General features: G+C 48.9%; 1 protein-coding gene across 6 annotated transcripts; it reads left to right on the top strand.

Annotated features, from left to right (window-relative positions):
• Positions 1-180: 180 nt before the first annotated feature.
• LOC133155136 (stromal interaction molecule 1-like) lies at positions 181-14,120 on the top strand. 6 transcript variants are annotated; one of them, XM_061280182.1, is made up of 15 exons: positions 182-399; positions 1,156-1,289; positions 4,289-4,419; positions 5,107-5,221; positions 5,945-6,056; positions 6,141-6,256; positions 7,384-7,561; positions 8,909-9,086; positions 9,230-9,397; positions 9,478-9,578; positions 9,666-9,895; positions 10,367-10,387; positions 10,504-10,584; positions 11,858-11,921; positions 12,680-14,120. In XM_061280182.1, exons 2-15 carry the CDS (start codon positions 1,169-1,171, stop codon positions 13,116-13,118), a joined length of 2,055 nt encoding a protein of 684 aa, XP_061136166.1. In that variant the 5' UTR covers positions 182-399; positions 1,156-1,168; the 3' UTR covers positions 13,119-14,120. The 6 variants fall into 6 exon arrangements, with proteins under 6 accessions (XP_061136164.1, XP_061136165.1, XP_061136166.1 ...); XM_061280184.1 differs by lacking the exon at positions 10,504-10,584; XM_061280183.1 differs by lacking the exon at positions 10,367-10,387.
• Positions 14,121-15,426: the final 1,306 nt, after the last annotated feature.

The following is a 15,426-nucleotide window of genomic DNA, read 5'->3' on the forward strand; positions in this document are numbered from 1 at the left end:
ACACTTAGTAGCGAGGACACAAAGTACACACTATCAAGGATGTGGAACGCCTGTCCATCCATACTCAACCACAAGATGACGCCCTTCAGTTATTCCCTCAAACGAGTGGCCTCCAAATTGCTAGGGGGCGAGCGTCGCCAACAACGAGGAGAAGAGAGAATGCGAAGCGTAGAAGAAGATGCACTTGTGTCTACACATTCTGCGGCTCTGTAGCAGTCGGCTAGTCCGGCCAGTCACTCACTTTCTCCGGTCGACGCTGTGGAGAAAGCCAAGAAGAGAGAGAGAGAGGGGGAGATCTTCCAAGAGGACCGCGTCCTCGCTTTCTTGTATTTTGGATGTCCGAAGCGATGATAATCGAGCCATAAAATCGACTTGAAGCAGCTTCTGTATTTATGACACGTAAGTTTGGGGCGCTTCAGTGCTGATGAAGTAGCAGCTAGTTCATTACCGTCGCGAAACGTCAAGTCGTTCTATTGGACTTGAAACCACGCTGGCTTCGCTGCCAGCTGTCAACGGGGCGGAAGATGTCAATTCAAAAGCATGACAATGTTGAGGCGTCTTTCATTGAATGACTCGGTTGTCACGCAAGCTAGCTTCAACTCCAACTAGCATTGGCGTTACGGGCGGAATTGATTTCTATGTCGTAAGCTATTCGACATTTTTGTTTTGGGGCACCCGAACACTACAGTAATTTGGGTCCCAACAGGAATTTTAATAAGAATGTTTGTCATCATTCAGAGATTTTCTTCTGTCTTAGCCAGAAAATCACCCTTGAACAGTTTTATTTTACAAGTGGATCATTTCAAAGTTTTTTGTTACTCTTATCGATAATCGTGCCACTCCACACGGCTAAGAAACAAAAGCATTTTGTAGTGAGACTGTTGAATGGAGCAGTGTCTGTGTTTATTTATTTATTTTTAAATACCTAATTTGATATGCGCTAAGTGTGCAAAGTGAAGGAGAAATACAGATTCTAAATAACACATTTCAATTTGAAGCCTCATGAGGAACGCTAGCAACTTCACCATTGTTACAGACGCACCTCACCCGAGAAGTAATATTGCTTATTTCATTCTTTTCCTCACCTGAGACAATGCTGCCATTGTGCTGCCATTGCTTGCTAGAATGATTCAAGTGCTTCTCTTGTATTTGCAGCAGCGGAGCATTCATGGAGCTCAACAAAATGGTGACCCTGTGGATATTTTTCTTGTGTCTCATCGGAGGAAGCCGCAGCAGCAACAGGCCCAGTTCGCCCTCGGCGGCGGATACGACCGAAAATGGCATATCAGGTGAGCGGGCTTGTCAGCAGTTGGAAAAAATATCTGGTAAATCTACCAAAAGTTTAGGGTCAATATTCACAGAAAGTTTAGATCGATCAATGTGAAAAGATATTGCACAAGTCAGTTACGATGTTAGCTGGAGTCGAGCAGCCGGACTCAAAGTCGGCGTGCGTCTTAGCGGCTGGCCTATATGTGGCCCGGCTGAGAATAGTCCGGCTGGCTCCGCATTCTCCGGCGCGCATCAAAACGCTTAGTCAGAAAGGAAGCAATTGACCTTACTGCCATCGCAGTTGTCAATCATTGCCCGAGTTTGGGCCGTGTGAAGATTCCCTTTGAGTTACTTGATGCACGCGTGCAGTATGAAATTCTCCTCCTGATCGGCATGATGGGCAGTGGTCAGCCACTCCTTGGCATCTCGGGGGAAATTTCTGAAAAATGTCTGTCTACGCCAGGGGTGGGCAAACTACGGCCCGCGGGCCACATCCGGCCCACGGGACCGTTTAATCCGGCCCGCCAACCCTGAACAAATTGTATTATTAAACTTTTTTTTTTTTTTGGTCATTTTGCCTGCAATGACTGCGTTTTCCCAGTAGATGGCGAAGCGCTCGCCTGCGCATTTACTACCGGAAGCCGTGTCAGAAAGCTCGGTGTACACTCACAAGTGCGTGTACGTACTCAGTAGTACGGACTTGGCGCACTCTCGCTCTATTTGTATCAGTCCCGAATTTAGAGCGTGGGCTTTGACGACAGCATTCTTATAATTCGCGCGCTGAGCTTTCAGATGCAGTTTTGCGCTAAAGCCACCCACAAACCTTCCCCTGGGATCCTTCCATTAAAATGAGTGGCCCGAAAAAAAGAAGTGAGTGCCGAATGTTAAAAAAGAGTGGCCAATTTGGCTCGACGTACGCGACGTGACGTTCAGCCACATCAACATCGACCCGTCACAGATCAAGGTAAATGGACCAACACCTCGGATCTCGCCTAAGAATTGCCACAACAAATTTTACTCCAGACTATGACGCACTAGCAAAAAAGGGAGACCAACAACACTGTTCCCACTGAAAATGAACGAGAGGCTCTCAAGTTTATTGTAAAAAAATGCATTTTGAATATGATTTGTACACATAGCAGGGATTGAAACTAGCGACCATTCTCATTTTCAAGCAATGCAGGATGCTCAAGGACATTGATGCACCACCTATTTGCGACTAATCTTAACCTGTAAAGTTCTTAAGGCTTACTTTAAGGAGGTGTTTCCAGTTTCCTCACCTCTGTTACCAGGTGTTTGCGAGTTAAAACTCTGCTCTGATTTTCAGATACCCCTCACCGTGTTGCTGTTTTGATTACTTTATTTGGATGTATGCTTTCACCGATTCTTCAAGATGATATATTTGGTCAGAATGTTTGCCGTTTGATGTGATCTCATAAGATAAATATCTTTCATTAATCTGACCTGCAGGCACTGAAGTGATGGACATTGTTATTCATAATAACAGTGTCGTATTTTATGAGAATCACTGATAGCAGTTTTTTAGTGAATTATTATTTTTTTAATGCTGTTAATAAATGCATTTGTTTTCAAACAAATTGTTTGGAATATCCATGCTTTACTACCTACTAAAAGCCAAGATCTTTTATGCAATGACCTTTACAGGTCGCTTATATGACTTCACACAACGCCTACGTCCATCTGCTCCTGGTCCGGCCCTCCGGTCCAAATTTAGAACCCAGTTCGGCCCGCGAGTCAAAAAGTTTGCCCACCCCTGGTCTACGCCCTTTTGTGAAAAGTTCCGTGGGCTGCCTAATTATTGACCTCTCCCTTGCTGGCACTACTAGCGCAAAAGTTCTTTTCTGATGCTGAAATGGATCTCGAGCAGGCTGGCCGAGATCTTTTTGTGTGGGACCACCTATTGTTGACTAACATGAAACGGATGCGTGAAAAAAAGCTGCAGCTTTTTCCGATCCCACGTGTGGTTTTTCTGAGTGCATGACTCAAACCAAAAGACCGCGCTTCCTCCATATTGTACCAGAGGCATCTGTTGGGCCCGAGTAACATTTCGGCGTGGTGTGTTAGCAGTTAGCATGGCTGCTTCCCAAGCAGGCTTCCCAAGATGGCCACCTGGGCCTCGTGTCTTTTTGCAGACTGTAAATTGTGGATATGAGTGAGAACGCAATGCACGCTCGCATTCAGCTTTGCAGTTTTTCCTTTCCTGCTGTCGGTAGCTGTAAACGTCGTTGTAAACGTGTGGCATGTGGTCTGCGCTGCAGATGACTTGCATAACTGAAAAGGAAGAAGAAAAAAAAAAGCAGGCCAACTGGTTTGTCGTTCTCTTATCTGCATGCTCGACAGACGTTTGCAAGGCAAATGATGGGAGAGTCGCAGGTGAACGCTTTCACACGACGACAACTTGTGAGCTGCACTTTTTTTTTTTTTTTGGATTCGTTGACGGGGGCGGCGGAAATATGTCGCTCTCCCGCCGCTGATTATGCCAACTTCTTCAGAGTTGTAGGCTTTTCCTGTTCAGTCTGGTGTCAAGACTTGCTGTAACACGTGAATAAAGCGCAACTATGCTATGTTGCTAAAGTTGAAAAAAAAAAAACCCATCAGTTTGAGTTTGACGGTTTGAATTTGGCAATTCAGCGTCACAGTGGAAAATTTCTAGAATGGAGGACAGAGTCAAAGCAGCAGTGCTTCTCACAAGCACATGGCGTCATCTGCAAATGCACACAGAAAGCTGACAAGTGCGGCACATTCCGAACAAGCTTTTCTGGCCGCGTAAGGAGGAAGAAGCAAACGCAAAAAGGAAGGAGGTCCGGGAAGTCGGGTGCCACTCGATAAAGCCACGCTGACAGAATGGCCAATTATGCAATAACGTCCTCGCCTGTCTTTGGCACAAATGAGCCCGTGCCGACATTTCAAGACAATTCAGACAGTCTATGCATTCGTTCCCATTTCATTCCCACCGCTCGACACGTCCTGACATGGCGCACCACTTTGTCCCCGGCAGATTTGTGTCGCATCGACGAGCCGCTGTGCCGAGATGAGAACCCCATCCTCAGCTTCGAGGCCATCCGCAGCATCCACAAGCAGATGGACGACGACAAGAACGGCAACGTGGACGTGGCGGAGACGGACGGGGTAGGTGGCGGCGGACCGATATGCTTGATTAAAAGTCAATACGTGGATTTTGTGGAAATGAATTTATTAATATGCCATTGAGAATCATTCGATACCACGTCGAGAAACATTTGCTAGGCTGCCGCGGGGCCGTTAGCGGCGAGCTAATTTGCTACAGCTCTCAAAGAGCTCTGCGTGGGCGGGCACTCCTCGACCCCTCGATGAAGTTCGAGTCGCCCGTACCTGCGGAAACCCCGATGCCGTCGCTTCACTCAACCTTTGTCATCAAGAAGCTCATAAAAAAAAATCATCCCTCGGCCGACGGCGAGGGTTCCTCATTTGTGCTCTCGGCTGCTCTTTCCCCGGTACTCGTTTTTGTCAATCATTAACGCGGAGTACACAATTGATGAAACGCTGACGTCTATTGGGAGAGCTTTCCCTCCATGGCGGCCCCATTTGAAACGATCACTTGAGGCCTTTCTATCTTGTGCTGGTGAGAATTCAAACAACTCTTGTGTCGAGTTGTGCTACTTGACGCCAGCAAGAAACCTGTGTTTTCACGCATGTTAACTATATCAAGAGTAGCACTGAAGTAGCTTCAGTAACAGCTGGAACGTCTCCACCGTCTCCTTTGGCGCGTGACACCATTGTATAATAGAAAAGGAATCAGGCGTGGCGCACTAAACTGCAAATGTGGTCGCCCCGCAGTTCCTGAGGGAGGATCTCAACTACCACGACCCCAAAGCCAAGCACAACAGCTTCCACGGGGACGACCAGTTCATCAGCGTGGAGGATCTGTGGAATGCCTGGAAGGGCTCGGAAGGTAGCGCTCCCAAAAAGAAAGAAAGAATGGAATGTTGTGATGATGCAACACTTTGTCTCACTCGCTGTCCCCTGCGCGAACTGTTTGTCATTTGTCCTCCGTGTAAGTGAACAATCTGCGGCTCTCCTAATCTGCCACTTGACTTTTTGGCTACCGGTCAAGGCGCTCTATCTGCCGCCGTGTCGAGCAAAGAGCGGCGCACTTGGCGACGTCCTCCAGCCTGTCGACGCGGATCCTGTCGCAATACCCGCTCTCATCTGTCCTTTCTGCCTATTGTGTCTTTCGCACCTTCACCGTCTGCCGCCTTTTCTCTCACTCGCGCACGTTGACTTTGCGCCAGCAGTTTGGGTGCTGCCGGTTACGTTACCCTCCTCGCTCCCCTCGCCCCTCCCTCTCCCTTGTCACTGTTATGACACCGGATAGCTCGTTTGGGCTAAAGCCCGGACGCGAACGTTACAGGCGCTCTCTGGCTACCACGCAAAGTAAACGTTCATTTGGAGCCAAGCGCTATGTTAGCCAACTTGTGCGTTTTAGCCTGGCATAGCGCGTTTTTCCCTTAACTTGTCATAAGTAGGCAGCAGTGACCCCACAATTTGCAAATTAATTTAAAAGCTAACGTTCCATCGCGTGAGAACTGTTTCTAATGTGTCGCTCGTCATCTTGAGCGTCGAGCTACATTTTAGGGGCATCCGCTAACCTCCGCTCCCCTCTCGCTGTCCTCAGTCTACAACTGGACGGTGGACGAGGTGGTGGAGTGGCTCATCAGCTACGTGGAGCTGCCGCAGTACGTGGAGGCCTTCCGCAAGATGAGCTTTAACGGCAGCGCCATGCCCAGGTCCGCTACGTTTAGCCCAGCCGCCTGATGTTTGCGCTCGCATCTGGCTCCTGACTTCCTTCCCCCGCGTCTGTTCTCCTTCAGGCTGGCCGTGAAGAACTCCACTCTGACGCACGCCATCCTCAAGATCCTGGACCGCAGCCACGTTCAAAAGCTGCAGCTCAAATCTTTGGACACCGTGCTGTTCGGAGCGCCCCTCAGTAAGTGGCGGCGGCACATTTTGTTTTTCGTCTGTGTGCTGCGCTAAAGTGTGATTCTCTCGTCAGTTCCGCATACTTTGTTGTTAGCTCGAAAGGAGGGCCGATAAGAGATCAAGATTAAAAAAAACAAAAAGCTGGGAAGAGGAAGTGTTCAGTTCTGGAGTCCATACAGATGTTCAGCTCTGCTGGCAATATTCTAAACATTTGCATGGGAAACCAGGAAATATCAAGGCGGCCATCACGTTGCTTTTATCTGAGCAGATTATCCGACCACACGAGCGAGCAGGGGCGACACCGGCTTGGCCTACTTTGTTGACGATGTGCGGCGAGAAAGGGGAATCTGCACGTGGCATATGTCGCCGTGGATTTCACCACCCGGGAGGGAGGACACAAGCGAGCGCCGTCTGGCCTTGACAGCCTCTTTTAAGCGCCCGCTGCGCCTCCCGCAGCATTTTCAAACATGCGCACAATGAGCGTGCACCGCTTGCATACATTTGAACATCCAATTTTATTGTGACCATATTTGAACATCAACTCTCCTTGCAAAATGACGGCACAATGCCTGACTGCAAACGTGCGTCCGATTCTGTTTCAAAATGGCTGTCGCAATGTCGCGCTGTGCAACTTGTGCACGCTCACCGGCTCGCTGACAAAACGGGAACTGAGCGGTTGCATTTCAATCCGGAGTGTGTTTGAACTCCACCGCAACACTCTGAAGAGAGACGACGCGCTTGCGTTGCGGCGACGTCAACTTCCCGTTCGAGGGACTTCAGGAAGGAACTACTGGCGTGCACGAAATGAGAGCCGCCGAGATGTGTTTGCGGGTTGACTTTGAAAGCGGGTCGTAACCTGATCCGATAGCCTCGCCCAAATATTTGGCTCGTATTCCGTTGAATATTTAATCGTCTGTGCTTACAAGCTGCTCAGTGGGATATACTCAGCATTGTGATATTTTCTCAGGCTGACACAAATGAGCTTGAGTCATTTATTTTTTAGCTCAGATTCAAAGCAGCGCTATCCAGAGGCTGAGCCGCACTGTGTTTGTTGGCTGAGCAGACGGGAGTGGTGATCCTGGTTTTGCTTGCAGCAAAAAACGAAACAAATATAAAACTGTGTGTGTGTTCCAGTGAAGAGGCACAACCACCTGAAGGACTTCATGCTAGTGGTGTCCATCGTCATCGGGATGGGCGGCTGCTGGTTCGCGTACATCCAGAACCGCTACTCCAAGGATCACATGAAGAAGATGATGAAGGACCTGGAGGGCCTGCAGAGGGCCGAGCAAAGTCTGCACGACCTGCAACAAAAGTGAGTCCTTTTTGATTCTTTCAAACCGGTTTGTCGGCTTCCTTTTTGGGAGTGTGCGTGGCAGTGAGTTAGTGTGCTTCCTAATATTTAAACAGCCTTGCGGAACCGATAAGATCAGAGTGAGCCGTTTGGGGGCGAGCTCCATTGTGGCGAAGGTGATTGAAGAAACTATTTTGGGGGCCGCTAATACGACGAGGAATGCGCTCCAGAGCCCGCACGCTGTCTTGTCTTGTTCCTTTCAAGGAGACGCTGCTTCTTGGCGCCGGCGATCCTAGTGGCGAGATGCGCTGGACTGCTGGCGGCGGTCCAGCGAGGCTCAAACGCCGTCTCGCGCGCCGACCTCATTTGACAAGTTCAATTCTGATATTTATTAGCGATAGAGAATGATAAACAATAGCTATCGCGGTCAAAACTCAAATATGTGTGCAGCTTTGTGTGTCCATGTCAATCCAGTCTGGCTTCAGAATGAAAGTCCAATGTCGCAGTTCTTGAAGCTTAGGCCGCCCACGTATGTTCCCCTGATCCCTCCCGCCAGCTGCTCTCTTTCCATAGCCTCCGACCCGGCCCGGCTCGGGCCACTTGATACCGCCGCGTCCCTGTAGGGTGAGGCGTTAGGAGGAGGCGGGATTTCCTGGGAGCCTTTTACAGAACCCCGCGATTCAGAGACGAGGTGTTAAGCGTGATCGCTTAACATGTCGGGGGGAGGGGGGGCTGTGATGCTAATTCTGCCCCAGCGGACAAGGGCAAGTCAAGTACGGCTCATCGAATTCTCCTGCGAGGTTGAGCGGGAATCTTCTCTTTGGCCTTCATTCCCACGCCACGCTCCCTTGTGGAAGTGCTGCACTGTGATGATGGGCTGGCTCGCTCTGTGCGTGACTAAGCGCTGAGTAATTAAGTCATGGCTGATGAAGCCCTCCTCCTTTGTAAAGTCATGCTCCAGTCTAAAAATAGAAGTGACACGCACACACACGCAGAGGGTCGCGGTCGCACACAAGCACCGAGCTACACACTGTACTGTTCTATAATTGCACGCCGACAGCTGTCGAAGCCTCCAGTGCCGTTTTATTGTGAGCCAGCCATCAGCTGAGGAGCGTTCTGTGCCGTGCGATAGCTCGGCAGTGTCCGTGGTGGCTTCTCTCGGTGTGCGTCATTGCTGATGTCAACGACACGCGCTCGCCGGACGCGACATTAGGAACGCCTGCACAGCCACAAAGCCAGTGTAACAACTTGAAAAGTCATTTCATAACTATAAATAAGGCGGATGGATGGATTTGCGTGATGTACCACATGTCTGTAAATGTTCCGCATGCTAATTCGCCTCGATGCTGCCCCTCGTGTCGCCGGCAGGCTGCAGATCGCCCAGGAAGAGCACCGCTCGGTGGAGGTGGAGAAGGTCAACCTGGAGCAGAAGCTGCGGGACGAGATCACCACGGCCAAGCAGGAAGCCCAGCGGCTCAGGGAGCTGCGCGAGGGCACCGAGAACGAACTCAGTCGACAGAAGTACGCCGAAGAGGAGCTGGAGCAGGTATTGAAAGCTCAGGCCGCTATGGAAAGTGCGTGACGTCATATCACGAATTTTGAGAATTTGAACAAATAGAACTTTTAATGATTATTCAATTAGTTGTGGATTTAACCATGGCTGAAAACGGCCTCTGTTGTTGTTGGCAGGTGCGCATGGCTCTGAAGAACGCCGAGAAGGAGCTGGAGTCGCGGAGTGGCTGGTCCCCTCCCGAGCCGCTCCAAAAGTGGCTGCAGCTCACCCACGAGGTGGAGGTCCAGTACTACAACATCAAGAAGCAGAACGCCGAACGGCAGCTCCTGGTGGCCAAAGAGGGGGTACGACACTTGCGTTACATTCTCAAATCGATTTATACTTTGGCGGGACGTGACACACTTTTTGTTTTGCTGTGTTACAGGCAGAGAAGATCAAGAAAAAGAGGAACACCCTTTTTGGAACTTTCCACGTGGCGCACAGCTCGTCCCTGGATGACGTGGACCATAAGATTTTGGCAGCAAAGTGAGGCAGTCTGTTTCTTTATATTGAATCCTACTTTTTTTGACGAGCGCGCGATTGACGTTTTTTTTTTTTTTGTTCGCTCGCCAGACAAGCGCTGGGCGAGGTGACGGCCGCCCTGCGCGAGCGTCTCCACCGCTGGCAGCAGATCGAGCTGCTCACCGGCTTCATCGTGGTCAACAACCCGGGCCTGCCCTCGCTGGCGTCGGCCCTCAACCTGGACCTCGGCTTCGGGGGCGGACGGGCCACTCCACAGCACTTCTTGGTGTCGGACGACATGGACGACCTGGACGAGGACATCATGCCCGCCGTGCTGCAATGTAAGAGTTCGTCCGAGTCGCTGGGCTCGTCGGTGGGGAGTAGCAAACGATCCCTTAAGCACCCCAAGAGCCTGCTGGGGAAATCTAGACCCCACAACTCGTGACGGGTCGGACGGAGGTCGGCTGGAGGCGGAGTTTGATGTCTGTCAATCATGTACTGTTCCATTTGCCATCATCCCCCTGAACGCATGCATGTGTCCACCTGTCCTTGATGACGACGCTCGGTCGATTGAAGACTCAAAACTCAGGGTCCCGAAGTGTGCATGTTGCCACCTACAGATTATGGACAGATGGATGAACCCACCATGTTGCCTTTTGTATTAGATTCTATTCACAAGGTTTACAGATTATTATTTTTTTGGACAGTAGTTTAGCAAAATCCTTGAAGTGCCACATGTACTTTTTGGCCTCGCCGTCCATTTTCTATGCAAAAAGCAAAATAATTTGCCACTTTTGTTGTTGTTCTTGTAGTGGATGTTTGGAGGAATTTCCGTAAGTCTCATCATGGGCGTTAATTGCTCTTTCTATCTCACTCCTTTCTCTTCACGGCTGCGCCGCTGCTACCTCGCTCACACCGCCCGCCGTCTTCCCCGTTTGCTCAACTGCAGACGGCGCTCGGCTTTTGGAGCGGCGAGCCAGTGACCTGTGGTCCGTCGGCTCCGATTGTCAGCCCATGTGGAAAAATCTCGGTTGGCTTCTTTCTTGATTGATTAACCCCCCTCACCCACCACCAAATCAAAGTCACCACCGTCCGACCCACCCCGGCTTTTCCCCCTGCTTTTAACCTCACCAGCGGCATCTAACGTCTTCTTAAATCTTTCGAAGCGCCTGTCAAAGCAGCCATTGTGCCTGCCTACCTTCTTGATAGCCAACTTGGTTCCAATTGACTGTCCAGTTTATTTGGATAACATCTGCTTTTTTGAAATAGGTTCTTATCACTTTTTTTTTTTTTTTTTATACAATCTCCTGCCTGTAATTACAATCTTAATTGTCGTAAGAGACCTAAGAAGTTACGTAACTCCTGGTGTATTGTTTCAGATGTTTCTTTATTTTTTTATTTTTTAAATGCCGATGTCGGGGCTTTATTGATAACAAGAGTATGGGTATGTGCGATCCCCTCCAAAAGTATTGGAACGGCAAGCCTGCTTTTGTACTCTACATTTGGCATTCAAATCAGGAGATGAATATGAAACCAACTTGTATTTGATGTTATTTACATGTGCATGTGTGAGTCTGAAACACAAATAAAACGAAAACAACGCAATGGACCTTGCAGTTGCAATACTTTTGGAAGTGCTTTGACGGGCCAGAATCATTGTGTTGCAAACAAGTGAAATACGGTGAACCCCCTGCTTGCGTATTTGCATGGGAAGCCATCTTCAGCTTGCTCTTTTCATGCTAAGGCCAAAACTGTGTCTAATGTGGAAGTAGTGCTTTGGCGCAGCCATCGGCGGCTTGGGGTCAAGCGACAATGAGGGGAGGAGCTTTATTTTTTCAGACAACTGGCAGGGCAGGGGGTTCACCGTAGCAACACCTGCCTCCCGATTCCCTTTCTTGCACATGTAAACAGGAAAGACACCACAAATGGCGGGCGGCCTTTTGGAAAAGACTCCTTGTTTGGTTGACGCAATGATCAAGATAAAGTCATGACCTTTTCCGATTCAATATCTTCATCATATGTGTGTATTGTCAAATGTCATGTTTAAATCTAATAATAGAAATTCGACTGCAGATGCAATATTATTGGAGCTTTGTTGTATATATTACAGTGCCCCCTGGTGGTCAAGACATGATCTTATCTAAAACCATATTATTGCCACATTTTCAAACACAACAATACTTTATTTGTTGTGACGTGGAGTCAATTCCCAGCCCCGCCCCTTTTTGGTGTGTTTCCACCGACCGGCGGCGCCTGCCGCTTTTCCCGCGGTGGATAACGTCCTTGTCGCTTTGTGCCCGCAGCTCCCAGCATGATGTCGCTGCGCCAGCGCCACATGGACCCCTACCTGGCTTTGAGCTCGCAGAGGTTGGTAGAGGGTTCCCTGCCGGAGGGTCAGCAGGGGGAGGGAGCCTCGCACCCGGGTCCCCCCCGTCCCCGGCCCGCCTTCCGCGTGTCCCGCAGTCATTCTTTCGGCCACCTGGAGAGTCTGTGCCTGCCCCCGCTGTCCTCCGCCGTGTCCCACCCCGCCATCATCTGTAGCTCTGGCGCCAGTCCGCATTGCTCCTCCTCCGTGGCCCTTCATCCCTCCCACGTTTATCAGCCTTCCTTCCAGCCCATGGACCCGATTCCCGACCTCGCTTTCTCCGACTTCTCCAAAGCGCACTCGCCGCGTCGCGACAGCTTGGGGTATCCATCGCCGTGCGGCATGCGCCTGTGGACGCTTAGCGGCTGCGCTCGCAAGCGTTTCTAACGCATGCGATACCCTGCGGTGCGGGACAACCTCGCAAGCCCGACATCGGGCCGTAACCCAAAATTCAGCCCAAACCTAAAACCTGACCATGGTGATTCCTAACGTAACTAACCACCGAGATTTTTTCCCAAATGAAATCGTTTTATTAATATGCTGACTTTCAGCGCTTTTGGCCAAATATTGACAATCCATCCGATGAAGCATTTCGGAAGGTTCAACTAAAGTCTCGCTCACTTTGCTTCACTCGACATCTCTTTTGCTTGTTTTGCATTCCTCCTGCTCCAAGCTCACAGTTTTCTCTTTGCCTGAAAACAAACACCTTTGGATAACCTTTGACCCGCAGGCTGAGGTGTTTCCCGTTTCTATCCGGCAGGGACCTGAATCGCTCGGACTCGGACTCGTCGCTGTCCCTGTCGCAAGCAGGCGACCGCCTTTCGGCGTTTGGCTCCAAAGGCCTCCTGATGAAGCCCACCTCCCTCCTGCACGGCCTGTCCAACGGCGGCGCTCGGCTCCACGAGGGCGGCGCCGGCGAGCACCTGCCCGACAGCCCTGTGCTCATGATGAGAGCGTCGACGCAGGTGGAGGGGGCGGCGGCCGAGGCCCACAGCCCCGCCGAGTCCACCCGCTCGCTCAGCTCCACCGAGCCGGAGACGCCCTCGCCCACCTGGGCCAAGGGCAACACCCGCATCCCGCAGCTGTCGGCCAAGAAGAGCCCGCTGGAGGAGGACAGCGGCTCCACAGGCGAGGACACGGATTTCTCGGCCGCGCGCAAGAAACACACCTTCAAGATCTTCAAGAAGCAGAAGAAATAAGAACCACTCCGCTTTTCTTTTTTTTTTTTGGCTGAAGTGAAATTCCACCGTGAACCCAAAGGGGCTGTAATCTATCTAAAAAAAAAAAAAACATGCAATGAGTACTTGGAATGCCTCAATATCCAAAACACACACACGCAAAAGGTGACTGCTACCATGCATGACCTAGCTACCGTATTTGACGGAGCATTCGGTACACCGGTCGATTTTGCGTTTTGACAGATTTGTCTTTTTAAAAACTTCTGTTACATTGCTGTTAAATGTGCATTTGTTTGTCCATCCTGAAATTTAATTCAAAAACTGCATATTGCTCACTTTCTGCCAGGTGGATGTGTGTGTTGGGTCTGACGCATTGTCAGAGGTATTTTTCAATGGCAGTCTCGAAGGGAAACAAACCACGCATGTCTTTGGTTTGAATCCTGGAAATTTTATAAAATCTTATCACAGACTCCTTGAATGACTCAAAAGGGCTCGTTTTGGTCCAGTGGGAGTTTTACTCCATTCTTTTGGGGCTGTGAGGGGGGGGGGGGGGGGGGGGCTTGTACCAGACTATATGGTGGTGTTGGGTCTGTTTGTGTTTCTTTGCTATTTTATGTTCTCAATTGAAACGCGTTATTTATTGGAATACACATCTTATGACATCAGGAGAGAAGAAATGTTACCAAAAAAAATGTAAGAGTCCTTTTTTTTTTAAATATATATATATATCCATTAGCTTCTTATGGTACGAACAGGATCGCATTGTATTACGATTGCAACCGAAGGCCTTCTTAAAATCGTTTTATTTCGCACTCGCCTGACCAAGGCATCATTTTTTTTTTTTTTTTGCAGCATCCCAGCAACCCAAACTGGTGTCAAACTCATTTTTTTCGCGGGCCGCATTGTAGTCATAGGTTCTTTCGGGTGACTGTCAACCCAAATAAACGTATGAGCACCTCATATTATATACAGTAAAAGCTACAAAAAAACCTGACAAATAACTCGTTTTCAAATCAGACGAGTGGTCAAACTGGTCAAATATTTTATATATTAAAATTTGCAATTCTAGTAATGACACACGAATTTGATGCACAATTTGTCTTCGCGGGCCACATAAAACGATGTGGCGGGCCGTATCTGTCCCCCGGGCCTTGAGTTTGACACCTGTGCTGACGATGATACTGAATTTCAATGTTTGTTGCCTGCGCCATCAAATGTGGGCGTTTGATTCACCGTGAAAAAGTTTTGCAGCTTGAATTTCTCATATCTTTTTGTTAGTGTTTTTTGTGTGTGTGTATTTACGATAGTGTGTAGGCAATTGATGTATAGTGGGTATTGGAAAAGGGCTAAAAATCCACAATTTGGTACCAATCCGCCCAAATTGCGAAGCAGGAGACCAAGGATCCCACATTAAAGTGCCAAATATTTGTTGGCTGGCTCAACACCGGAAGGCCGTTGGGCCAGCCGCAAATCTTTCGTCTCGTATGTTTACATTTGTCAAGAGGCCTCACGCGACTATGCAGCAGTACTTTCAGCTTCAAAGTTCTCACCCAGCAAACAATAATCGGCCGAATTCTCAAGATGCGGGTTTGAGGATTTTTACTTAAGGCTGCTTTTGGGCTTATTTCCAATTTGGCAACATCTTTTGCACGCCAACTGTCCCGTACGAAATCCTGAATGTTTGTTGTTGATGCATGTCAAAGTGCTGCAACTATACCCCGCCGCCCTTTTCTCACTTTTTACCTTTTGACTTCTATTTATGACATCCCCACCGTCTATTTGTACAGAAACAACTTTTTGCATCTTCCGTGATAGTCTTTTATGGCACTCTTGCATGAAAGCAATAAAATATTTTAGACAAAAAAAAACAACAACACTTTTTGTTTGTTTGTTCTGCTTCATTACAAACCCAATAAGATATATATATAAAAAAACGTGTCTGTTTTTCATTCCCACGGAAAGCGTGCTGCTTGATGAAGTGTGCTCTATTTTGGTCCGGTGCATTTGTCTGAGGATAATTTGCTTGACAGCGGCGCACCGCAGGAGCATGTTGAAATATGCCTTCGTAAGGGCACACGGCAGCTTTAAAAAGAACATTAGGTGCTTTGTTGGAAGTGCAACTCAAGCGCTTTGTAGGATTATTTACACACTTTAGCACAAGCGTTTGTTTGATCAAAAGGTCAAATCAAATTTAGATTCAAGGCTTGTGTTTGGTTGCAGAACACATTCAAAATAAACCTCAACGCTGTCTTGAAATTTATTTTACAGCCCTGGGTTGAAAACATCCAGTTTAGACAGCCTTAAAAAATTAACTCGAACTGAACGGACC

Source organism: Syngnathus typhle, linkage group LG6, assembly GCF_033458585.1.
Source record: "Syngnathus typhle isolate RoL2023-S1 ecotype Sweden linkage group LG6, RoL_Styp_1.0, whole genome shotgun sequence".
NCBI classification, from domain to species: domain Eukaryota; kingdom Metazoa; phylum Chordata; class Actinopteri; order Syngnathiformes; family Syngnathidae; genus Syngnathus; species Syngnathus typhle.

Coding starts and splice junctions, on each gene's coding strand:
- LOC133155136 (XM_061280180.1), top strand. CDS start 1,169: ATGGAGCTCAACAAAATGGTGACCCTGTGGATATTTTTCTTGTGTCTC. Junction 1,290..4,288: donor GACCGAAAATGGCATATCAG/GTGAGCGGGCTT, acceptor TGTCCCCGGCAG/ATTTGTGTCGCATCGACGAG. Junction 6,057..6,140: donor AACGGCAGCGCCATGCCCAG/GTCCGCTACGTT, acceptor GTTCTCCTTCAG/GCTGGCCGTGAAGAACTCCA.